We start from the raw sequence: 27,421 nt of genomic DNA, 5'->3' as shown, positions 1-27,421 counted from the left end.
ATTGGTTAGCAATGTTAACAACCGCTTCTGTTTCATTTTGTAAGATCTCTGCTGGTTCTTGAAATCCTTCAAAATTATCAATAAACTATGACAGAGTTTATGCCAAACACCCTTCATGTTCTTCTCTGTAATTCTGTCCCAGGCTGATTCATTATTTTGATTGCATCTAGAATATGGAATTCTTTCCAAAATCCTTTAAGAGGTGGACCTCCCTCCTTATCTCTGTTTGAACAAATAAACACATGCACAGTAGTAATGTATTGTATAGCCATGTGTGTGGTTTGAATGCTTTCATGAATGTTTATCATTTATTTATTGTAATTAATGTTCATATTTTTGATTCTGTTGATACTTAAAAAAGAACTCATAAAGCGGGAACTGCCTGTACACAATTTTTTTACTTAAAAGAAATCACTATGCCCCTGCAGTTTGGTACAAGGGCTTTGAAGTTTTGCATAGAAAGCAGTTATTACTGTATAATTAAAATAATAGTGTGCCTCAAATTTTTAATCAATAATGGATTGGCCTTCTTCATGATATTCATTTAAAAGCAATATTAGGTTGGTCCACTGATAGCAATGTTTCTAGCGCGAACAAAAATTCCAAGCATGTTGCTGTCATTAGAGGGAACAAATATTAACATATAATGCAGTGAAGCATTTTTCATTAAAATGTTCTTTCAGACAGCAGGTATACTTTTTGATGATTCCACCCACCAACTCTCAACATTCTTTGTAAGTGTTCCTGGTCTTATTAGATGACTGATCACTTCTTGATTGTTGCATCACTCTTTTTTATCTTTTCACAACATTAGTTACTCATGACTTTGGAAGGCTCAAACAGACTACAGTAACAAATAACAAAAATAGTTGATATGATATCAAACCTCTTTGAAACTATGCAAATTACCAATATTCACGTCACAGTGCTTTACACCTTTGATATTCAAGGGTTTCCTGATGATGAAGTCTGATGTTAGAGAGTAGAGCATAAGTGAGTGGTTGTGAAATTGGTGGTCACAAGCTATATCCTGGGAGTTGGGGGGACATGACGACTGTTAGAAAATAATTTAAAAATCTAACATCTAATTAATAAAATCGATCATTATGAAAATTATGTCACAAATTAACTGGCTTTGGGGACAGAAGGAAGCAGGAGCAAAGAAGACTTTGGGGTGGCAAGTTTAGGATGAAAAGGTATGAGAGTAATCAGTACGGCTTTTAAACAATTTTCTGATTTTATTTATGTTTAGAGAAAACAAATCAAACAATCTGAGAATACTTATACCACACCTAAACTTTTGGTGACATAATTGTGCAGGTTATGGGCACAATACTACCACAAACATACTTACTATTACTGGATAATTAAAAGGCTGTGGAGCAGATGGATGTATCATTTGACCTTCTCCGCCTCCTCCACCACCCCCTCTAAATCCAGGTCTAGGAGGTTTATTATTATCATTGAAATCAATCAAAGTTCCTTCACAAGCCACATCAACAGCTTCTTCGGATTTCATGATTACAGGGTCAGGTTCATAAGGCACATTATGGCTTTTGGCAATTTCTGCACAGAAAAAAATATAATGAAATTTCATTACTTGAAGTACAATAAAAAGACTAAACATTTTGCTAATAATCTCTGAAAAACAAACCTAGTATCTCAAATAAATAAATATACTGATGACCCCTAGATCTGGCAATCTATTTTCTGAATAGTCTTAAGAAAATCTATAACAACCTTTCTTGTCTCCATAGAAAGATGGCAAGGATATAAAGACACATCAACCTGTTTCCTGTGTCTTAATCAACAGTAATCAGACTCAAAGAAGTTGGTTTATTATTTTATCTTGCTAACAAATTCTGAAATAGCGCAACAAGCACAAAAAAAACTACATTCAGATAACACTGAAGAATATACACAAATATCATTTATGATCACTACACTATGTACATAGACGAGAGACAGAGAGAGAATATTCCAAGATTGTTAAGATCGGCGATGGCCAGAAAACTTAAACATGGAATGAGATCATTATAAATCAACTATTCAGCAAATATATGATTAAGCATAAAGTTTCATGCCAAAATATAGAATCATTTATTCTATACATATACTATGTATTATTCATATAATATAGAATATTATATATCATTTCTGCTTTCATTTGAATTCATTTGAAATCCACGTGAATTTCCAATTTTCATTTGAATTCCATGTGAATTTCAGCTTTAGCATTAGCAAAGGCACATGATGCAAGAATGCAAGCTTATATAGCATCAGCCAAAAAAAAAAAAAAAAAAAACCTTGTTTCACCCATCCACTTGGTCCAAATGTTTGTCAAGTTCTGCCTTGAATCTATTTAAATTTAAATGGAAGTTTGTTCCATCAATCAACCACCCGCTGGCTAAAGACAAACTTCCGCACATCTATCCTACAACCGTCTTTCCTCAATTTGAATTTATGCCCTCTCAGGCGATTATTCTGAGCAAGAGGAAGAATCCCATCCGCATTGAGCATGCTCAAACCATTCAAGGCTTTATATACCTCAATCAGTTTACCTTGCAGATGCCTAGTCTCCAGACACTATAATTTGCAAAACTTAAGCCTTTCTTCGTAAGAGCAACCCTCTGTTCCATTCACTAATCTTGTTGCCTTCTCTGTATTAGTTCCAACAGCTCTACATCCTTCTTAAAATGAGGCCTCCAGACCTCTATACAGTACTCAAGGTGTGGCCTGACCATTGCCTTATACAAGGGGATAATCACCTCCTTATCCTTGTATATCACTGACAAGACACCACGAGCTACTCTTGCAGACCGTCTGCACTGCTCAGGTAATTGTGCAGGCATATCTGCCTGCACAATTACCCCCAGGTCCTTTTCATTCTCTACCACGGTCAGTGTAGTACCGGTGCCTCCGTAGCCAGGTGGGCAGGAGCAGCAGTGCGTAGCACACGTTTCTTGATTAGACCAGGGTTCAATCCCGTGCCCACCAAATACGGAGGATGTGGAAAGGTCAGGGAATGACCACCGCATATCCTCGGAGCAATATGGCCTTAGTTGCTAATGCTCCTAAAAACCAAATAACAAACAAACTAACAATAACAATCACTGTGGTACCACAGAGTTGATATGTTACTCTGGGATTACTGCTTCCCAAATGTAGTACTTTACATTTGTCAATGTTAAACTTCATTTGCCGCCTCTCAGCCCATCTGCTCAACTTTTCTAGATCCTGTTGCAGCAGTGTACTGTCAGTGTCATTAACAACCCTGCCAACCTTCGTATCGTCTGCAAACTTGGACATTAAGCCTAATATACCATAATCAATATCATTTATAAATACAGAAAACAACAATGGATCCAACACTGAACCTTGAGGGACTCCACTAATAACATTAGTCCACAAAGAGCAGTGTCCATTGATTACCACTCTCTGTCTTCTCCCACTCAACCATCCCTTTATCCGTAGCAGCAATTTGCATCCAATGCCACACTGCTCCAATTTGTGCAGCAGTCTTCCATGTGTAACAGTATCAAAGGCTTTTCTAAGATCCAAATATATGATATCAAAGTTATTCTTTGCATCCAGTTCCTTTGTGACTACATCATAGTATCCAATCAAATTAGTCAGACAAGACTTCCCCTTAACAAACCCATGCTGTGTCCAAGCTATAACTGAAGTCTTGCGTAGATGATCCTGCAATGCTTCTTTAACCAGTGCCTCCATTAATTTTCCTGGAACAGAAGTTAAACTAACAGGTCTGTAATTACCTGCGTCTCCCTTTGATCCTCCTTTGTGGATTGGGGTCACATTTGCACATCTCCAGTCCATGGGTACCTCCCCCGAGTCCAGGGAAGCTCTCATAATTATGGCTAAGGGTATGTGTGCTTACTTCTTTTGCCGCCTCCTTTAATATAACTGGATAGATTCCATCCACCCCAGGTGCCTTTCTTGTGTTTATTTTCAACAATTTCTCCTCCACTTTACTCTCAGTTATTACAATATTATCTAGCTTACTGCCAGAGTTGAATACACCTCTGGCATTCCCCTCCCTGAATAACTCCTCATGTGTGAATGTCGATGCAAAATATTTATAGCTACCTGACATATAAAAAAATATATGTCAGGTAGCTAACAAATTAAAGTTTGTTAGCTACCTGAGCAGGATCATCAACAGTTGATCCATCGATATCAAGTGGACCAATCTGATTCATCCCCTTCCTTCTAGAGTTTACATAAGTAAAGAACTCCTTGCTGTTTTTCTTTGCATCCTTTGCCAAAGATTTCTCGTAATCTGCCTTCGCCTGCCTAACTTCCTTTGTAACTTGGTTACAGACCAGCTTATATCTATCAGAGGCTTTTGTGTCACATGTTAATTTATATGTATCCCATGCATTTTTTCCTCTGTCACATGCCTAATTAGTTGAGCTGACATCCATTTAGGCCTAAATCTTGAAGAATATTTCTTTGTTGGTATGAAAAGCGTAGTAGCTTCCAAGATTAATTCTTTGAATGTTTCCCAATTTGAATTTGCTGTTGGTAACATCATCAGTTGGTTCCACTGTATAGAATTTAAATACTGTCTCAGACCACCGTACCTTTAGGAAAGCAAAAACCCATCCCTTTACCCCTGATAGTAGTTACCTCTTTAAGTAAATCCCACTTCAGCACACTGTGATCACTGCCACCTAGTGGTTCCTTTATCTGCAGATTCTTGATGCATGAAGAATCACTACTGATAATCTGATCAAGAGGGTTGTTGACCGGGCGCATGGGTTCTGGGACCGTAAATGGCTCGAGAGCTTGCGAATCTGCTCATCCGATAACAATACTATTAATAGGGACAGAGGCATGCGTATGCATCCCCTCTTTGAAACTGTTGTCCTGAGTACGGATGAGCGGTTCCGTTTGACACCCTCCCGAGCTATTTCCGCTTCCGGTTCAGACCATACGCTGGTTGAACCACGTGTGGAAGCACCGTGAGCCTGCTATTTAAGGAGGTGTTGCAAGAAGCTTTGATACTGTTGAGGAAGGAAGCCGACGCTTCCGAAAGCTAAAGGTTTTATCGCTTTTAATTACGCGTATGTTTTATAGTATTTTATTGTAACGATGTTTTAATTCATATTATTTTATGGTAGATTATGTCAGTTTTATTTTATTTTATTGTAAATACAGTTATCACATTTTATTATCATATCAGTTTTATTCATTGTAAATATAATTTTCACATTTTATTATATTTTTGTATCAACATTTTGTTTACAGTAATAATTAAACTTAATGGTTGGTGTATGAGTTGCCTATTTTGTTGACATGAGTTTTCCCAACCTCGGAGGTCTTTTTCGGGATAATCTGATCAAGTGTATTACTCCCTCTAGTTGCATCCCGAACATGCTGTAAGAAAACAATCATCCAATAAATCCACAAAAGCCTTGCTAGTGTGTGAGTGACCAACACACAAATTCCAGTCAATATCCAGGAAATTAAAATTCCCCCATTATAAGACATTCTAATTTACTGGCCCACTCTATTTCTCTGCATAACTGCTCATTATATTCATCAGGTCTATAACACACACACCTACTCTCATTTTTCCTTTCCCAGTGCTTTGTCACACCAAACAGACTCAACATTGCATTGTTCATCCACATCATTTGGATGCACTTCCTTAGATTTTATGTGTTTCTTAACTAACAGCATAACCCCTTCTCCCTTCCTGTACACACTGTACTCCCCATATTGGGCTCTCATTAGCTTGTAAATATATGCTGAAATTCACTTGGCATCTATTAAATGAAAGCAGAAATGATTTATAGTTAACCCCGGGCTCACATCTGGTGAGTATGGGCTTGGCACACCCAGGGTCCTGAGCTGGATATCATCATCATTCTCTTTCTTGGTGATTCCTTTCTACTTTTGACTCTCTCTCAATCAGGGTAACTAGGGAATTTTTTTTTTGGCTGGTGCAGCATAAGCCTCAGGCTTCCTTGCACCATATAGCTAATAATTATAATATGCTATATTCATATATTCTATATTTTGGCTTGAAACTTCATGCTTAATCATATATTTGCTGATAAGTTGATTTCTCTTTTTACAGTCATCTTTTGTCTCATACAAGTGGTGTATTACAGTAAAGTCTGCATTAATTACCAATGTATGCTTTTTAATTCAATTATTTTTGCTCCTAAGTTTATTGAGATATTTTATAAACTTTAAGAAAGCAGTGTGCATTTACAATACTCGCTTACACAGGCCACAGAAACAAAACCAACAGACATAGGTGAGGATATGACATCACTTTTATTGTTGCTGTGTGTTTACACAGATGGATGGAAGTTTAAATTATGTAACCAAGCCATTCCTTATTGCCTGTTTAGTACTGTACTGCAAACTGGTTTCTCTGAAAACAATGCCTCAATATGAAGTGCATTTGTTACAAAAAATTGACAATCTTGGAAGTTTACTTTTTTGAGAACACAAAAAGTATACTGGAAAACATATCTCCAACAATTAAAACTGTTTGTTTGAGATGAAAAATTCTTGGGTTTTAAAAGGTGGACAATGATGTATATTTGTGTAAGAATATACAATGTCCAGTGAAAATATCATGACTACCCCCATGATTTAGCAATCAGCTGTTCCTTCCCACCTGGCACATGTGTCAAGGTGAGAACTGGTAAATGTCATGTTGCAGGTTTATGGCATGCAGTCCATACAAAGTACAGTCCATTCCAGTTACTTGGGACACATCGGGCATTTTGGCCCGATTAAGTGGCTGCCCTAATTATCTGAAGTTTCACGCAAATAGTTAAAAATACAATGTACCCCCCTTTACAATTGGTTCACTGTACAATCAAATCATGTTACGACGAACTCAATATAGAAAGTACTGTTCACTATACGATGTGCAGTAAGTGCCGGTCATTGTGATCACGTTTGTGAATTGAATGTTAATTCTATTAAACAGCGATTCTAATTAGTGAAAATAGGAGGAATATTATCCACAGGCTATAAAAGCAAAGATATATTAAGCACAAATTTACCCTTTATTACCTTACCAATTAAAAAATTAAATGATCCGTGAAAATCAGAAGAATATATGTGATAATCGGAATAATTAATACGTACTGTAATATGTACATACGAACTAGCTGACATTTCTGTTCACTGACATTTGTGGGTGGGGGTTAAAATTTAAAACAGTAAAAAGATAAGCAATCAATAACAAAGAACACGGCACACACAAATTGCAAGTAATACAATATGTGCAAGTGAGAACGGAGTAACGAGTTACAAAGCTTTAAAAATAGGCATGAAGAGATCTGAAAATTAATTTTTTTATATGATTGAAGATTTCACGGAAGTGTAAACACATTTCACCATAATAACCCACAGAATTCCAGCTGTCGGTATTATTGCAAATTCAGTACGATCAAGTTTACTGTCCGTTTATGATAGAATTCACTAACAGAAAAGCCCAATAAACAGGTGACTGCTAATTGTTTTTATTGTTTTATGGTTGTGACCTCCAGAATTTTGACCGAACCACATGGTACCGTCAGAGACAATCATAGGGTAATCTCCAGTGATGCAGTCTCCTGCCCCAATTAAACGCCATGCTGTCCCAATTAGGCGAAGTAAACCTTGGTTATTTTCTCGATTGGTTTCTGTTTTTTAAGATTTGCCCCAAATAACAGGAATCACTGTACTTGATTGATAAAGGCAAGAGACATGATCTGATGGACTTCACAAAAAGGATGATTGTTGAGTACTAGTTGAAGGGTAGCAATATTACAGAAACTGCAAATTTTGTGGCACCCATGCCTCATTGATGGTTGTGGTGAACATAGGTTGTGCCATCTAGCTTGGACTTCAGAACAATATCTAGTTTGCTCTGAAGTCCAAAATTCCTCAGTTTGAGGAATTTTGAATTTCACCACAATGTCTGACACTTTTTATGCGCTGGTGGCTCTGAAGCAAATTCCATAAAACCTTCTGACTTTCTATCCAAAGATATATTTCATTTACAAAACAAAACAAAAAAAAAAAAAAAACTTTCCCAAAAGAGAGCAATAAATGGTATAAGCTTCTTCCCTGATTTCTGAAGTGTTATGGCCATTAAAGCTACTTAAGCACTCTAATTCCTTTTTGCAGACAGGACATCTTCAGCAAGCTTCAAGATATTTTTTTTTCATTCAGCTATAATTTTTTTATTGAAAAAAAAAAAAAAAAAAGTTTTTTTTTTTTACATACCAACTACTTTGGTCATAGTGTGCCCATAACAACATATCAACAACAAAGGCAGATTACAATCTGTTCTGTTGCGGAGCTGTTATATTTTGCCATATTTAGCAGCTGCTTCAACCATCAGAATGGTACAGCAAAGTGTCCAATAACTTTCAGCCTTAACCCTTTGAGGAATATATATGAGGGCTGTAACGAAAATGTGTGGACTGGCAACACTGCTTCGTTGCTACGGAAATGAGTGACGAGTTTGCAGTCTAGGAATGTTCCCCCACCTTTTCTAAGTTTGTGCAAGTGTATCATGTAGTATTCATTTTTGCATTTGTTATAACAGTCTATGTGAAGCGTGTTTTATGATGGGGATGAGAAAGATTGTCTAATAATTTTGTTTATTATTAGACAAAGAATCACAATCGAATTGTGTAAAGTTAGGCAAAAGTAGTTTTTGAATAAAATAATCACGTGTGATGAGTCCTGCATTAAACATTTTGATCCAGAGTCCAAACAGCAGTCAAGCATATGGAAACACCATGATTCGCCGCCTCCAAAATAACCAAGTTTTTGGTTCATCAAAAAATTTAATGTTGATTTTGTTTTTTGACGTCTGCAGAATATTAATGCAGCACTGGGTACTGAACTGGGTTCCTGAGAAACAAACTGTAAATGGAGAATATTATGCTAACACGTTGCAAGTTCACCTCAAAGGAGCAATTTGCAAAAAAGACCGAAACTGGTTAATCAAGAATGGTTTCTTCTTCAAGATAACACTAGGCCACATGTTGCACAACCAGCAATGCAAGCTTTAGTGAAACTTGGTGGTCAACCACTAGACCACCCTCTATACAGCCCAGACCTCGTACCATGTGATTTCTGGGCTTTCCCAAGATTCAAAAAAAGAGCTGAGAAGAAAAAAAATTTAACACAAATGAAGAAGTTAAATCTGCCACATTCGCTATCCTGCAATGCCTTTCAGAAAATGGGCTGCAGCATGTGTTTCAGAAGCTAGTGAACCACTGTAAAAGGTGTATAGAATGTGAAGGATGCTATTTCAAAAAGGAGACCCATACCTACCTCCCAAGTGACTCAGACTCAGAGCAATGATCTCAGTCTGCATATTTTCAGAACAGCTCTCATACATATGTTTTCAAGGTCTTAATATCTGTTTTTGTACTGTCTTCAAATTTTCCAGTAGGAGCTAGAACTGTCATCTGATTTTTGGCTTACAAAAGCCAAAACTGAAGAAATTTTCTGTAATTCAAATCCAGACACTGAAAGTGATATGTAAACAAATGTAGAGGTTATCAATGCATCGAAAAAATTGATGATTTTTAATAAATTGTGATTCAATTTTTTGTAAACTGTGGTTTAATTTTTGACAATAATTTTGATCTAGTGAAAACAAGTCAAAATAATAATAAAAAAATTTTAAATTCTAAATTTGTACAAAAAAAAAAAAAATATCACTCAACAGAGCCTATCCGTATCAGAACTCACCTGCTGGGCCTGTAAATTTTCTGAAACAACTCAAAGCATTAAGGGAATTCAGAGTCCATAAATCTTTACCAAGTAAACCACTTGAAAAACCACTTGCATGAACAATAGATTACAAGAATTTTACTTACCAACAAGATAATTCTCAACAAGTAACTTTGGTGGTGCATGAATGCCTAGTCGATGGAGTAATTTCTCATTAACTGTTGTTACTGCACCTTCCATACATGCTTTGGCATATGGTTTTCCATATTTCTGTGTCAACTGATCAGCTATTATTTTTAGTTCGGGGCAATCGGCTTGAAGACGAGGTGCAGCCCAGAGAATACTACAAATTGGTTCACTGAGTCCATCATCTAATCCTCTAGTAATGAAAGAAATATATAGGATGAAGCACCCAAAGGAAAATTATATAGCAAAAATAAAAACAAAATATTTACACTACTCAACAGAACAAAATGTTTTTTATGAATATTTTATTGTGAACAGTGTCACTGAAGGCGAATATTTGATATAATTAGCATCATGGCATGAAAATTTTGAGTATCCAATATAAATTGATCTACCACCTTACAGAGCTGCACATTATGCAAATTATTCGTGCCTATAAAAACATGGGTTGCCAGCCACATCATTCCCATGTTTTTGGCTTGCTCAATGGTATAGCCATATCTCCAGTACTCAGGATGGTAAGTCTTCATCATCATTTAGATCAGGGGTCGGCAACCTTCTTCCACATCAGGGCTGCCTTCCACCTTGTCTATGAGTGGATGGTGGGCCACATTCATCTCTATAGCCAGGGACATATTCTGGGGTGGGCAGAGGGGGCATATGTCCCCTAATCAAAAATTTGAAATTAAACAAAAAGAATGCAGGAGGTATTCTAAAAAAAAAAACTCAAAAGCCTTGTCGCCATCCCCCCCCCCTTATGATGATACCTGGGTATGCCACTGTCTATAGGTAATAAATGAAGGTAATAATAATAAAACATAATAAACTATAAATAATGTTTATTTTATTTAAGTAATAAGTCTTAAGGAGACGTAATTAGTGTGAGAGTTGATGCTGTTTGTTGCTCAAAAGTCTCTCAATATATAGTCTCTTGACAGGCTGGATGAGGTCAGATGCAGTCAGTGGGTTTGTATCCCATTAACCGCAAACCATTGCAGAGCTCGTTGAAACTGGTGCCATGAGCATATGACTTGGAGCCTGACAAATGGGGTACAACACTTCTGTTCTCTGACGGTTCCTGTTTTAGCCTACAGGCAAATTCTAGATATTATTTCACCTGTAGACAACGAGGAATGCGATACTATCCCTCTAATATCAGAGAAAGGGACACTTATTGTGGAGGCAGTGTTCTTGTGTGAGATGGAATGATGATCAATGGCTGCACTCCCTCAAATGTTTTTGATACCCTGTGTAACTGCACAGAGGTACCGAGAACAGATCCTGGAATCTTATTCACTTCATGAACAAAGGTCTGCATTGGTAGAAGAATGGGATTTGTTGCCACAGAATCTTAATAAGCACCCTTATATCGAGCATGGTTCACCAACGTCTAGCCTGTTTAGCCGATGGAGGGATCATATGCTGTACCGCTGTCATGTGACCATATTTTCGAGCATCTTGTATCGATTTCTGTAATGTAATCTTTTTGGTAATTCTTATACAACCCCTATAAATGTCCCTTATACCTGTCCAAAGTTTCTTGCTGTCTCCTCATTTCATCGTAATTATGTGGTACACCACCATACCAAATTTTCTCCCACTTCATTGCAAGCTGCACATGTTACGCTATGATTTCTATGTGGTCTGTTAATTTTATTGAGCAGTCTAATAAACACCCTTATTTAAAGCTAGGCCCACATTACTCGACAGTGAAATATTGTTTCTAACAATTTTAGTGTAATCTTAATATTTTATTTCACTGCTGACAAACAGATAGAAGAAATATGCATACAACAACAAAAAAAAAGTATCCCAAATTCTCCAGACTTTTCCTTTTAACATTCATCCACTAGTATGATGCACAAATTCATTAGGTAAGATTTCAAAAATAACAGAAGCTTCACTCAATTCTTTAGTCTGAGAACCGTGTGATATTTGGGTGGTGCATAAGTAAGGAAACTATTTTAAATATCTGTTGATGTAAACATGTTTAAGTTATTTGAAAATTAATTTACAATTTTTTTTTTTTTTTACTGTTTCAGAATAATTCAAGAAAAGTACACGAGTAAAGTACCACAGGAAAAGTACCAAGTCTTACAGTGGTGGAATGGATTGAAATTGTAAAGTAGAAGTTGAACGTCAAGTTCAAGAAGTTTTTCGGATATAAACCATCCACACAATAAAGACCATAATGCAAATTGTTAAGAGGTTCGATGAAATGGGAACAGTGAAAAATCTACTTAAAAGACCTCTGCCAATTTGCAACTTGTACGAGAGGATACTGAAAGAACTTTTTAAAAAATTTCATTATGAAACTGAAGTTTCGTCCTTAAAATACCTAAAAGAAGCTTAAATAGAATCATAAAGGAACTTAAACACAAGGTTTATAATCCTATGTTGCTACAAAATTTGAATGAGGTCATCCTATGGTCATCCTTTGAATGAGGTCATCCATTTAACTGGGTCGTCCTATGTTGCTACGAAGTTTGAATGAGGATGATCCAGCCTTTTAACTGGGTTATCCTGTGTTGTTACAAAGTTTGAATGAGGATGATCCAGTTAAAAGACTGAAATTTTCCAAAGTGGTTTTGGCAGTTAGTATAAATCTTAACATCGTAGACAATGTTTCACAGACTGATGAAACTACATTTAAATTAAATAAAAATGCTTATCACAATAACTGTGTTTATTACTCTTTTAACTCCATTTATTCTCTAACAAGGATTTAAATGCTCCTTGCTTGACAGTGTGGAATTTGGATAGGTATTCTCATACCATTATTCTTTGAAAGAATTGTGACATGAGAAGGTTATCTGAGAGTTCTAAAAGACCAAATAATTCCATTAATAAAGTCCAAATCAATTTTCAGCATTTCTTTTTCATGCACGATGGAACACCAGCTCACTACGCAAAAACTGTATGTATGCCCTTTCTACTGTGCTAGCATTAATTAAAATACATATTTAAAATAGTGTTGTTATTTAGAAATGTTTCTTTACTTAATGCCCGCTTTATATACAGGGTGTTTCAAAAATGATGGTCAATAAATTAAAGGGGAAAAGTACAAACTAAAATAAGCAAAAAAGTCCCAGTGAACATCAGGCCGCAAATGAACCATTTTTGAAATAATGCACATTTTCTGTTAAAATCTGCCAATGACTATGGGAACACTAGTTTGGCAAAAAGCTGTGAATGCTTTTCTAAGGGTGATTTTATTGAACATAGGATAATACATTTTTAATTTTTGGTTTCAACACCACAGGATTTTACAGATGTTACATGTTACAGGATGTTACAAAAGGTGTTTAAAATGTTGTCCTTGCATCCATACACAGCTTTATAGTCTTCTCTGCATTGAGTTGCGAATCCTTTCAGGCATTCCTGGGTCATTTCTGATTTTGTGAAAGGCTCCAACCCGACACTACAATTTCTCAACTGTGTTAATGTCAGAAGGTACACCAAGCTTTTTACATGACCCCAAATACAAAAATCCATAGGATTTAAGTCTGGTGATCTGGGAAGTCACATTACAGGCCCACCTCTACCTGTCCACCATTGACCATACCTTCTAGTTAGATACCGAGCCACAACTCGAGCAAAATGTGCCGGTGCACCATCATGCATAAATCACATGTTCTGATGTTGCGGAAGTGGAAAATTATCATCATCAAGGAGGTCTGGAAGAACATTTTGCAGGAACTGAAGGTACAGCTCTCCTGCTAGCCTGTTTGGCAGAAACTGTGGTCCAATCAGAAGGTTTCTTAGTAGTCCTGCCCAGACATTTAATGAGAAACGCTGCTGATGTCGTGACTCGTGAATTGCATTAGGATTTTTGTCAGACCAAATATGACAGTTATGAAAATTAAAAATACCATCACGAGTAAACCCAGCTTCGTCGGTGAAAAAAAATGTTGTTTAAAAATTGGGGGTTCAGGACACACTGTTGTTGCAACCACTGGCAGAAGTTCACTCTGGGAGGGTAGTCTGTATTGCTGAGGCCTTGTACACACTGGATATGGTAGGGGAACAGTAACTGGCGATGTAAAATTCGCCACACACTGCTATGACTCAGTATATGCTCTTGCAGAGCAACCCTCCTTGTTGAAATTCCTGGATTTTGTTCTATTCTTTCTAACACCTTTTCCTGAACATCAGGTGTTATGCTTCTGGGCCTACCTGTTTGTACTCCATGTGTGAAGTGCCCATGTTCTCTAAGGTGTTGATGTACCCTGGTGAATGTGTGCCTGTTGGGCTGCCTTAGGCGGGGAAATGCTTCTTGGTACAAACGTGCAGCCTCGAGTGCACTGCCGATGGCTTTACCATACATGAAGTACATGTCTGCATACTCTTCGTTGCTGTAACCTCTTTCCATGTTGACTATCCTTTGACAAGTACTAGTGCCAGCTACGTCTTGGAGCATTGAGAAAGGGGGAAAGGGAGAGAATGAGCATAACTAACCTAAACAAACAAGTCAGTGGTGGACCCCAACTAGAAATGTGCAATATCTCGAAAACGATTCACTTAAGAACTCATTTACTAGGCTTTTTTTTTGTATATCGTAGTCTGTACAGTTCACCTTTAAACTGTTAACCATCACTTTTGAACATCGTGTATAAAGCAGCAACACAACAACATTGGTTCAAATTAAAATTTTATTGAGAGAAACATTTCAGTTTTCAAAAAGTAAAATAAACAATTTTGGCTTATGTTCCCATCAACTAACATCACAAAGGACATTAAACTGAAACAGGACATGGTCTCTCATGGTCAAGTTTTAGAACTCCTTACAAAACTATAAATCCAAGGATAAAGATGTACGGTATTTCAATATTGAAATCCAAAATGTAGCCAATTTGATTTAGTTATTGGGATTGTTTGTGGTTTAATTGCATTAACTATCCTTTGCATATCAATAAAGTAATTAAAATGCTTCCCACAGAAATGTCCTATTCAAAAAAAAAAATAAAGGAAAGTTATTTTAAAGCCCTATGAATTGCATCATTACATAACATTTACTGCACATATATAAGAGAAGGTATATGGCTTTTTCAGAATAGCAAGACGTATTTAACACAATGAAAAAATTAACATAGGACTATATAGGGAAAAAAAAAATTCTGCTGGACATAATATATCTATAGAAAAACTATAAACCATAAAGCTTTAAAGAAATTTATGCAATTTCTTTTTCCATGTGCATTTGAATATTGTAGTAGTAGTGGCACATGATGCAAGAAAGCAAGTGTAGGAGCTTATGCAGCATCAGCCAAAAAAAAAAAAAAAAAAAAAAAATCACACCATTCCCTCCAAATGCCTGTCCAGTTCCTCCTTAAATTTATTTAACCTATCAACTTCCAAAACGACAGATGGAAGTTTGTTCCAGCAATTAACCACCCGCTGGCTAAAGGCAAATTTCCACACATCTATTCTACATCTGTCCTTTCTTAATTTGAACTTATGTCCCCGTAGGTTCGTAATCTGAACAAGTGGAAGGATCCCATCAGAATTCAGCGTGCTCAACCCATTCAAGGCCTTATAGACCTCAATCAGATCACCGCGCAGGTGCCTAGTCTCCAGCCACTGCAATTTGCAGAACTTAAGCCTCTCTTGGTAAGAGAATCCCTTCATTCCCCTCACCAATCGTGTTGCTCTTCTCTGTACACGCTCAAGCAAATCTACATCCTTCCTAAAATGAGGCCTCCAGACCTGTATGCAGTACTCAAGGCGTGGCCTGACCATTGCCTTATACAGAGGGACAATCACCTCCTTTTCCCTGCTAGCAAAATTCCTATATATCATTGACAAAACCCCATGACCTGCCCTAGCAGCCTGTCTGCATTGCTCAGAAAACTTCATATCTGACTGCACAATTACTCCCAGGTCTTTTTCATTTTCTACCACCTTAAGTGTAGTACCACACAGTTGGTACGTTTCTCTGGGGTTACTTCTACCCATATGCAGTACTTTGCATTTGTCAAGGTTGAACTTCAGTTGCCACTTCTTAGCCCATCTGCCCAAATTATCTAGATCCTGTTGCAGTAGCACACTGCCATTACTGTCATTAACAACCCTGCCAACCTTTGTGTCATCTGCAAACTTCGACATTAAGCCTGATATACCTTCATCAATATCATTGATAAATACACAAAACAACAGTGGACCCAACACCGAACCCTGTGGGACTCCACTAATAACATTAGTCCACGAAGAGCAGCACCCATTGATTACCACCCTCTGTCTTCTCCCACTTAACCATCCTTTTATCCATTGTAGCAACTTACCCTTAATACCATTCTGCTCCAATTTGTACAGCAGTCTTCCATGCGCAACAGTGTCAAAAGCTTTCCTGAAATCCAAGTATATGATATCAAAATTATTTTTTGCATCCAGTTCCTTTGTGACCACATCATAATAACCAATCAAATTTGTCAGACAAGACTTTCCCTTAACAAACCCATGCTGTGTTTGAATTATTGCTGCAGTCTTGTCTAGATGATCCTGCAATGCATCTTTAACCAGTGACTCCATTATTTTACCCGGAACAGAAGTTAAACTAACTGGTCTGTAATTACTCGTGTCACCCTTCGATCCACCTTTGTGAATTGGGGACACATTTGCACATCTCCAGTCCGTGGGAACCTCCCCTGAGTCCAAGGATGCTCTCATAATTATGGCTAAGGGTTTGCTTAGTTGCTTTGCCGCCTCCTTTAAAATAACTGGATAGATCCCATCCACCCCAGGTGGGTTTCTTATGTTTAACTTCAACAATTTCTCCTCCACTTTGCTCTCAGTTATTACAAAATCATTAAGCACACTGCTACAATTTGATAACCTTCTTCCATTTTCAAACTGTAATAATTTCTCACGTGCGAATGTAGATGCAAAATACTCATTCAGTTTGTTTGCTATCTGAGCAGGATCATCTACAGTCGAACCATCGATGTCAAGTGGACCAATCATATTCATCCCCTTCCTTTTAGAGTTTATATAAGTAAAGAAATCCTTGCTGTTTTTCTTAGCATCTTTTGCCAAAGATTTCTCGTAATCCGCCTTCGCCTGCCGAACCTCCTTTGTGACCTGATTACAGACTAGCTTATATCTGCCACAGGCTTCTGCGTCACCTGATAATTTATATGCATCCCATGCATTTTTCTTCTCTGTCACGAGTCTCATTAGTTCATTTGATAACCATTTAGGCCTAAACCTTGAACGATATTTCTTAATCGGTATATAAAGTCTAGTAGCTTCCACGATTAATTCCTTGAATGCTTCCCACTTAGAATTTACTGTTGGTAACATCGTCAGTTGATCCCACTGTACAGAATTTAAAAACTGTCTGAGACCACTGTACTCCCCTTTACGGAAGCAAAAACCCTTTTCTTTACCCCTGACGGTAGTTACCTCTTTGAGTAAATCCCACTTCAGCACACTGTGATCACTGCCACCTAGTGGTTCCTTTATCTGCAAATTCTTAATACACGAATGATCACTGCTGATAACCAGATCAAGAGTGTTACTTTCTCTGGTTGCCTCTCGAACATGCTGCTGCAGAAAATAATCATCCAATAAATCCACAAAAGTCTGACTAGTGTGTGAGTGACCAATCCACAAGTTCCAGTCAATATCTGGGAAGTTAAAATCCCCCATTATAAGACATTCTGATTTACTGGCCCACTCTATTTCTCTGTACAATTGTTCATTGTACTCATTCAAGTCATTAGGCCTATAACACACTCCTACCCTTATTTTTCCTTTCGCAGTGCTTATCTCACACCAAACTGACTCAACAGAGCACTGTTCATCTATATTAACTGGGTGCACTTCCTTTGATTTTATGTTTTTCTTAATTAACAGCATAACACCCCCTCCCTTTCTGTCCTGTCTATCCTTTCTGTACACATTGTACTCCCCAAATTCCAGTTCTGCATTCCTTATATCTTTGTGACACCACGTCTCTGCTATCCCAACAATATCCGCCTTTGATGTCTTGACCAACACTTCAAATTCATCAAATTTATTTACTATACTTCTAGCATTGGTATACATGCAAGCATACATGCTCCTATGCCTATTCCTTGTTACCCTAACACATCCCATATACCCAACTATTCCATGATGACTACCATCCGTCCCTGAAACCCCCAACACCCCTCGCTCCAGGTCGCTTCTTATTCTAATAGAAGTTGTGCAAGAATCACCTTCACCTCTGCCTGCGGTTACTGTTAAACTATTAGTCTTTGTATCCCCCCAAACTAGCAGTTTTCCGACCCACCTAACACTGCCTTAATAGCAGCAGCAAATATTCTTGCACCCTTTCTATTTAAGTGTATCCCATCCCTGTAGAAGCAATCTCTCCTGTTAACAAGTACAGTCCAGGCTGAAAAAAATTCTACCCCTTGAGCCTTGCACAATCTTTCCAGGGCCGAATTGATCGACAAGGCTCTCATCATGTACTCCCTCCTATCGTGTCTGGGCAGAATTGCAGACACTTTCAAATTCAACCCTATTTCACGGCTTTTTTTCAACAGTGACCTGTACTTGTTGAGTAATTCCGCCGGTCTCCTCTTAATATCATTAGTGCCAACGTGTACAACTATATCACCTTTTGTGCCCTTGAAAGATGATATCCGCTCTACAACGTCATCAACCTTTGCCCCTGGCAGACATACCCTGGTCCTGTTCCACCTATCCTTTTTACAGAGCATGTTCCCCGTTTCCCTGACAATAGAGTCACCAACAACAACTAGTTCCTGTGGGACCAGCGCATTCTGCCTTAGCGGTTGCCGCTGTGTTGCGTGATGACCAAGTGCAAGCTCTGGCGTTGATGTGGGCAGCTGAGAGCCTGATGGGCCCCTCAATTTAGATCTTTCGAGGGCATCCACCCTGTCCTTCAAACTCTCATATAGGCCCATAACAACGCTGAGTTGTCGCCTGATTTCCTTACACTCCTTACATCGCGCACACACAAAGACATCCCCCATGGCAATATCATGTTCCGTTCCAGAGAGTTCGGCAAACATTTCACAAGTTGCACATTTTTTTAGGCTGTGATGCGTTGGAGAATTGCCCCCCTCAGTTCTCCCCCGAGTCACAGCACTCCTGCCACTTTGTGCCCGTTGCTTTGCTGCTCTAGTTTGGGGCATGGTAGTTTAAATTAATAAAATCAATAAATTAAATGTCAATAGTATTTGAATAGAAACTATTAAATAGAAACAGTGAAGCGTATTACTGTATAATTATGCGTTAGGGCTACCTAGCTACCTCAATTAAAAAATTTGAATTCCCTCCCACTATATCCAAAAACAATGGCTACAAAAATGGAACGAAATAACGGTTTTACCTATCGTAAGTAAAATCCACAAAAACTCTTTATCTAAATTAAAAATAAAAAATAACCAGCGTAACTATAACTATATGACTACGTATTAAGTACAATATAAAATAACAATCATGTAAATAAAAGGCAAACACTTATCGTTTTTGCGGAGCCTGTAACTGACAGCTGTAACTTTTAAAGAGATTCAGCGCCCTCTGAATTGTGTTGTACCCTTACACATGCTCTTGTTTGATTGTGAGGCACACGCCCTGATCCAAGAGAAAGAGATTGTCTGCAAGTGACTTACCTTTGGAGATCTCAATTTTCATGGAGGTTCTGGAGACATTGAATATATTGCAAATTTCACTATACTGTACTGGTGAAGACATTGGCTAGCATTAGTGGTTTCTGTAAGCAGTTGTAGTGCTGTTGTCAGTGGCGGATTACCCATTAAGGCAATAAGGCACGTGCCTAGGGGCTCCAGGCTTTGGGGGACCCCCAAGCCAAGACATTTTCCTATAGTGTTCTAAAATAGATTAATGTTTTCAGTAAACATCATAAAAATCTTGATTAATTTAAGCGAAAAATTCAAAAGTACAAAATTTCATTTATTTGCCACCTAACTTTTATTTATTTTTTATTCTTTTTTTTTTATTATTATTTTTTGGGGGGCCCCAAATATAATTTGCCTAGGGACCCCAACTATCCTTAATACGCCACTGGCTGTTGTTGATGTTTTAGGTGTATCAGCAACTCAGAATATACTGTGCAGTGTCTATTATGTCCATAAACTGCATATTCTGTGATTGACTAATTTTCCTGTTTCCTGGAAGAAAAACCATTTCCAGCAGAAAAAAACCAATGCTACCCCCACCTGAGACCGACTAACTCAGCCATGTTGTGAAAAATGTCCATAAGAATTCATTGCATCATTGACAGAATTCCAACTCGGGTCTTTTCATCTGGTTTGGGGAGGATGGCGATTATATCAACTGATGTTGACATAATCACTATCCTCATGAGGGCCAGTTGTAGTGCAATGACATCCTGGATATGATTATCCATGTTGGTTCACCACAACTGGTGCCTCCGTAGCCAGGTGGACAGGAGCAGCAGTGCATAGCACACACTTCTTGTTTAGACCGGAATTCGAGCCCGTGACCACCAAATACGGAGGATGCAGAAAGATCAGGGAATGACCACCGCATATCCCCAGAGCAATATGGCCTTAGTTGCTAATGCTCCTAAAAACCAAACAACAACATCACCACAACTGCCTATAGAATTTGCTCCAATTCCCAAACATTACTGGATCTTTTTTTTTATAAGACCAAGGGCCAATTCAATAATTTTCAATATGTAAAGTAATAAAAAACTAAAGTCAATGTTAATGTTAGTATCTAAGTTAATCTTAACAATATTAAATTTTTTTTTCTTATTTCATAAAAAAAAGAATTTAAAAAGTACTAGTGCCTAAAATCTAAATTCCACCGGAGAACTTGCAACTACATTTCATTTAGGAAACAAATTTGATGTCTTGTATCCATGCTGAATTGCAAGAAATATAACCATAAATTATAAGTGAACATATTAAAGTATGAACTCCCGGAGAATTACAGTGATTAGAATTTGTGAAGTTATAAATTTTTTTTTTTTTTTATGAAAACCCCAAACACGAGAGGTATTAGAATCTATAGTACTTAGTACTGTGCTTGGGTTGGAGGTTGAGAAGAAGAAAGATATTTGTTGACATTAGATGAACTTCTGTAGACTATTCCAGAAAATGGCAGTTGAATGAATAAACGAGGAAGATGAAAAGTTGGTTCTGTGAGTTTGAAGTTGGACAGTAAATGGATGTTGGCTGGTGGCGGCACGTGTTCGGACTGTTTTGAAAGAGAGAGCGGGAATTATAAAAGCCAATTCAGAAGAACAGTGCCCATGGAAGTTTCTGTAGAAAGGGCATGCGGATGAAACAGTACATCTATGAGACAGCGAGTGGAGAGCCGCTGTTAGAGAGGAGTCATTAATTAACCTAACTGCCCTCTTTTGAATGGAATCTAGAAGCCTGAGAGAGGTTTTGGGGGCACCACCCCAGATGTGGGAACAATATTCCATGGTAGGGCGGATTTGCGATTTGTACAGAGTGAACAGCTGTTTGGAAGAAAAGTAACACTGAGAGAAAAAGAGAAAACCAAGTTTTTTAGATACAGAGGAAGCAATATTAGTAATGTGCTTGTGCCAAGAGAGATTAGAAATCAGGGTAATCCCCAAAAGAGAGATATCATTTTGCCTAGAAATCGGAGTGTCACCAAAGATAAGCACAGGAGCAGAAGATTCCTTTTTGCAGGACATAAGACTAAGTTTTGGAAGGATTGAAATCAACTAAGTTGTCTTTGCCCCACTGGAGAATGGAATTTAAGGAATTGGTTAGCAGATATTCGAGAAGTTGAAGCTGATTGAGCAGGACAATTTTTTTTTAAAGAAGGAAAGTCGAATGCAATGTGCTATCATCAACAAAAGTATGAATAGGATTTCCAGTCAATGGAAGAAGGTCATTAATATACAAGAGGAAAAGAGTGGGGGAAAGAACTAAACCTTGGGGGACACCAGCATTAGTGGAGAGGTTAGAAGACAGAGAGCCATCTACCATCACCCTCAGTGAGCGATCAGAGAGAAAACTGGATAACCAATTACAAAAAACAGTTGGCAAACCATAAGATGGAAGCTTGTTTAGAAGACCTTTATTCCAACACAATCGAAAGCCTTTGAGATGTCAAGAGCAACTGCTTGTGTTTCACCAAACTTTTCCACTGAATTTGTCCATAAATGAGTAACATAAGCCAGAATATTACCAGTGGATCGACACCGATGGAATCCATACTGGTGATCGTTGATCAGACAGATGGTTTATAGGTAGTTTAAGAGTTGGCAGTTAATTGTTCTCTCCATTACTTTAGTATTAGTAGTGGCAAACGATGCAAGAAAGCAAGCTTATACAGCATCATCCAAAAAATAAATAAATAAAAAATAAAACAAAATTCCCATTTCACTATCCATGCCCTCAAATAATTTGTGTAGTTCTTTATTGAATTTATTCAAAACCACTGAGTTTGCTCAAGCCAATCAAAGCCTTAAACACCTCAATCAGATCACCTCACAGGTGCCTCGTTTCCAGATGCTGCAATTTGCATAAAGGAAGCCTTTTTTTTGTAAAAAGCACCCCTTTATTCCTCTCAGCACTTGTCTACATCCTTCCTAAAATGAGGCCTACAGACTTCCATGCAGCACTCAACATGTGTCCTGACCACTACCCTATACAATTTAGTATCCAGGGATAATCACCTCCTTATCCCGCCAGCAAAATTTCCGCACATCACTGTCAAATCCCCATGAGCCGCCCCGGCAGCCCGTCCACACTGCTCAGAGAACTCCACATCAGACTGCATAACTACCCCCAGGTTCTTTTAACTTCCATTTTTCACTATGCTCAGTACAGTACCACACAATTGATATGTCACTCTGGGAATACTGAGATTATTGAGAACCTAAACAAAATTCTTCATTAATTGAAGCTTTATATGCAAATGTGGAAGAAATTTATTTTGATCAACCAGTGAAACATATTTTATAGTACTTCTCCCAAATAAAAATTCCTATCTCTTTCATGTCCCACTTCTGCACAATATTTTGTGCAGAAGTGGGACATGAGACAACAGACAAAAAACAATAGTATTTTGTGAAATCTCCAGTAGACCCAGTGAATAATCCAGTTATATTAAGATCATCACAGACATTTTAAAGAAAGTCATGGTACATTACTCAGGATCTTGTACATACTTCCATATGTTTCTTTCAAGAAAAGAACATAAATAGACAAATTAACGGAAAGCATTTCCATTGGGCAACGAAACGTTTTTAAATTTAATTTTGAGGCCCCAATAAACATATGGCTTTCATTAGGATTGTGTTCAATGCTCAGTTCATTCAGAAGAACACTGATATTTTTACAGAAATACATACCTTCTTCCATAATGAAATCTAAAACACTTTGTGGAGATTTCAATATATACTATAATTATATTTGTGTTAGTACTGACAAATGATGTTTATATAGCCCCCCTTATAGGCATAATAAAAAAAAAAACTTTCCATACACCTGTCTACTCTTCTACTCTTTCTAGTTCTTCCTTGAAGAACTAGAAAGAGTAGAAGTAATTGCAATGGGACGATAATTGGATGGGAGGGATTTCTCACCCATTTTAGAAACTGGCTGGGTATGAGCAAATTTTCCAAGCAGAAGGAAAAACACTTTTGGAATAAGAAAGTGAAAAAAGGTGGCAAAGAACAGGAATAAGTTCAGGAGCACAGGTTTCGAAAACAAGAGTAGAAAACAAGACCATCAGGACCTGGAGCTTTCTTAGCATCAAGCTTCATCATAATCCTTCTGACGGAAGACTACAGGAGGCACTGAATGGAGCGTGTTGGGAATGGTGGGAGGTGTTTTACCAAGATCATTAATACATGAGTTGGAAGAAAAATGGGATGCTAGCAGGTCAGCTTTATCCTTGGCTGAAGTGACCACAGAACTAAATGGTTTTAACAAATGTGGGAGCAGAGATGGGCAAAAGTTGCAGCCAACAGTTTTGGCAAGAGACCAGAATGCTCGGCTACCATTAGGGCAAGAAGCAAGTTTGGACTGATTAATAACTGCCTTACAATTGTTGCAAGCTTTGGTGTAGGCAGAAAATGAAACTGAAGAATCGAAAACGAGCCAATTACGAAATGCAACATTCTTTTCTTGAACAGCCTTAGCATATTTATTGGAAAACCAAGGTTTAGTTAAAGGACGAGATTTTAAAGGAGTGTGGAATAAACGATTCCATTCCTAAAAGAATAATTTCACTGACACGATCTTAGCAAACGTTGACACCAGAAGTTTTGAAACAGTAATCCGACCAAGGAAAAGAAGAAAAGAAATCTTGCAGGTCATCCCATTTTGCATTCTTGTAATGCCAAACAATATGAGGTTGGGAATAGCCATGAGATAAAGGCTCCATTGGAGAAGGGACAATCACCAAGTTGTGATCTGAGGTGCCTAAAGGACTACTCACTTTGACCGTGTACTTAAAAGGGTTGTTTGTGAGAAAAAGATCAAGCGTGTTGGCTGTATGGTTAGGATTGTCCGGTATTCTTGTAGGTAAATAAACAATCTGGGCAAGATCATTAGTAATTGCAAAAGCCTCAGCATCTCGATCTGCTGGGTCGGTGTGACTAGCAACTAGAACACTTAAAAGAAAACTTAAAACATTGAATGGGTTGTGTTGCATTATTTCTTCTGAAATCCAATAGATCTAACTGTTTGGCTTCTGACCTATTCTGGACAATGCAGATTTCTGATAAGTGACCTTCATTTGAAATTATCAACAATATTATAAGTAATGATGTCATTGTTATCAGTCTTCCACTAATCATTCTTGTGGTTTGAGTGATGGTATGAAATCATATCTGGTGACTACACTTTCTATAGATAGTTTCTGATATCTTAGCAAACACCTGGTCTCTACCTGGTCTTCATAAGTTGTATTTTTATTTTAACTTCCAGAGAGCCATCATTTATGTGATGTTATTCAAGATTGGTTCTGTGAAATATTTTCAACTGTCTGGAGTTAAACTCTGTCTTTCTGATGGTCTTGGCTAGCTAATTAACAACAGTGAGAACCACCAATGATTTAATAAATACTGAAATAATTTGAGCTACACACGGCATCACACTTCTGGTGCTGCTAGGAAAGAAACCCATTTATTCACTGAATTATCTGCTTCAAATTTGTTATTTCAATGCACAGAGGACACTGTAAAAAACCTGTTTTTGTTTGTTTTTCATTTTATTTTTCAAAATGTAGGCTACTATTATCTCAAGCCACTTCCATGTGAAGATATCCTATTTGTGCATTTTTCATTTTTTCAGAGTTAGGAACAGCATCTGTGAGGCACCTTTTTTTTTGTTTTAATCATAAAAATTAAATTTGTGCTTTTGTACTGAATTGTAAAGTTGTTTCAATTTTGATATATTAAATTAAAAAATAGCAAATAAAAATAAACAAGCAAAAGCAACAATAATAATGTTTTTATCATATTTCTTAGAATTTAAGGTCACATATTCCCCCCACCCCGAAACACATGAAACAAATCAAAACAGATGCTTATGTCAGGTTGCCAGATGACATGTGTATGTCTGTGCTTTTGTCACCTGTTCACATTTATCTCTGCAAAGCATGCAAAACCAAAATTCAATGGCAAGATCAGATAGTGCCCACTGGAATCTCACACACATCACATGGGTATTGAGTATGAAGCTGAGTATAAGAAATATAGATAGTATCACTCACCTAGCACTGTTACATGCCAAATGAAAAAAATCTCTCATAATTCAATGTATATTGAAATGAAAAGATAAAATACTGTGTAATTATTTAAAGGACATTGGTGTGAAAGATAGATAGCAAGATTTAATTCTATTTACAAATTTTTAAAATAAACAGAAAAATTTTAAATAGTGATATAAGTCAGATCAAATTAAATTTAGAGGAAAATGACTTTATTCAATTGTTGCAAAGTTGCACTAATGATGTTAAGAGTACAGGATCCAGACTTACTTAACATGCAGGGCAACGTTGAAAAAAAGTTACAAGTTGGATTAAGTTTGAAAGTGTCTGTAATTCTGCCAGACATAATAAGAGAGAATATATGATGAGAGCCTTGTAAATCAATTCAGCACTGAGGGATTGTGCAAGGCTCATGGCATAGAATTTTTCTCGGTGTGGTCTATGCTTGTTAACAGAAGAAACTGCTTCTACAGGGATGGGATACACTTAAATATAAAGGGTGCAAGAATATTTCCCGATGCTATTGAGGCAGTGTTAGGTAAGTCGGAAAACTGCTAATCTGAGGGATACACAGACTAATAGATTAACAATAGATGTAGGCAGAGGTGAAAGTGATCCTTGCACTACTCTACTGGAACAAGCAGCGGTCTTGAAAGCAAAGAGCTGGAGATTTCAAAGACTGCTGGGAGTCATCATGAAACAAGTATATACATGGGCTGCGTTAGAGTAACTAAGAATAAGAACAGGTGCATATATACTTGCGTGTACACATACACCAATGCCAGGAGTATAGTAAACAAATTTGATGAATTTGAAGTGCTGGTGACATTGAATTTCAGAAACGTGGTGTCACTCAGATATAAAGGATGCAAAATTTGACAGACACGGTCAGATCCTTGGTGTAAATCCAGTCTAAGCACTCCAGTTTCCAATAAGATACGAATACTGATTTCTCAAAGCTACAGTAGGCAGCATGAACTTCTGCTGCTTTAGTACTACCATTATGTATATTATAACTCATGTCATACATATGTTAATTAGAACTATTGATGTGATTACTCTATCTTAATATATTTGAAAACACATACAGCTTGATACACATTAATATTCATGGCCTTTCACTCATTTGCTAAAGCTCTGAAATATAAGGAAGGTAACTATCTATCTATCTATATATATATATATATATATGTATGTATGTTAACACAACTTACTTCACTTGCTGCAAAAGCCCAAATCTTGCTAGCAATAGATCACAGTACATTTCAATGATTTCTAGCGCTTCAACAAGATAATCTTCGCGAATTATATGTTCAACTCTGATTTTGGCTCTCTCATACTTTCCACTGGCAATGTAATCAGCAATTTCTTTTCTTGCTTTGAGCGCTAATTCGGCCTTCTTTTTTTCCAATAATTTCATTCTATTTACGGAGAGTTTCAAATTTGTTTTCAATTTACTATAATTAGCACCTGAACTAAACATGGCTTTGTAATTTGCGACACTGTTTACTATATAGACTTACCTATTAAACTAACAAACGTCCACTAACTATAATAACACGGTAGACAAAAGCACGTCACATGTTTCACGAAACAATTTCTTTTTTTTTTTTTTTCATTAAAAAAATATATTCTTCCACGAAAAACAGATAACAGCCCTTCGTTGATTCACTTCAACATGATTGTACTGTCATAAATGCTACCACCTGGCGTCATGAGCTACAAAATGTTATTAATTCCAAGTACTGCACTGTGTGATATATTTCTGTAATTTCGAAAATTAAATGCATTGCTTTAAAATAGA

At 37.3% G+C, this 27,421-nt stretch overlaps 1 protein-coding gene across 1 annotated transcript in view; it reads right to left on the bottom strand.

Annotated features, from left to right (window-relative positions):
• Positions 1 to 27,134, bottom strand: part of LOC150091333 (IST1 homolog) — a 35,612-nt gene extending 8,478 nt beyond the window's left edge. Inside the window, exons 1-3 of the mRNA XM_090383245.1 lie at positions 26,832 to 27,134; positions 9,876 to 10,108; positions 1,355 to 1,566 (exon numbers count right to left, since the gene is read on the bottom strand). Of these exons, the coding sequence (XP_090239371.1) occupies positions 1,355 to 1,566; positions 9,876 to 10,108; positions 26,832 to 27,100 (714 nt within the window). The 5' untranslated portion in view covers positions 27,101 to 27,134. The remainder of the gene's footprint in view (positions 1 to 1,354; positions 1,567 to 9,875; positions 10,109 to 26,831) is intronic.
• Between the last annotated feature and the right edge of the window lie 287 nt (positions 27,135 to 27,421).

The sequence above is a fragment of the Mastigoproctus giganteus genome, chromosome 1 (genome assembly GCF_048544385.1).
Source record: "Mastigoproctus giganteus isolate SK-2022 chromosome 1, ASM4854438v1, whole genome shotgun sequence".
Lineage (NCBI taxonomy): Eukaryota > Metazoa > Arthropoda > Arachnida > Uropygi > Thelyphonidae > Mastigoproctus > Mastigoproctus giganteus.
This window is presented reverse-complemented; position numbering and strand designations above follow the sequence as displayed.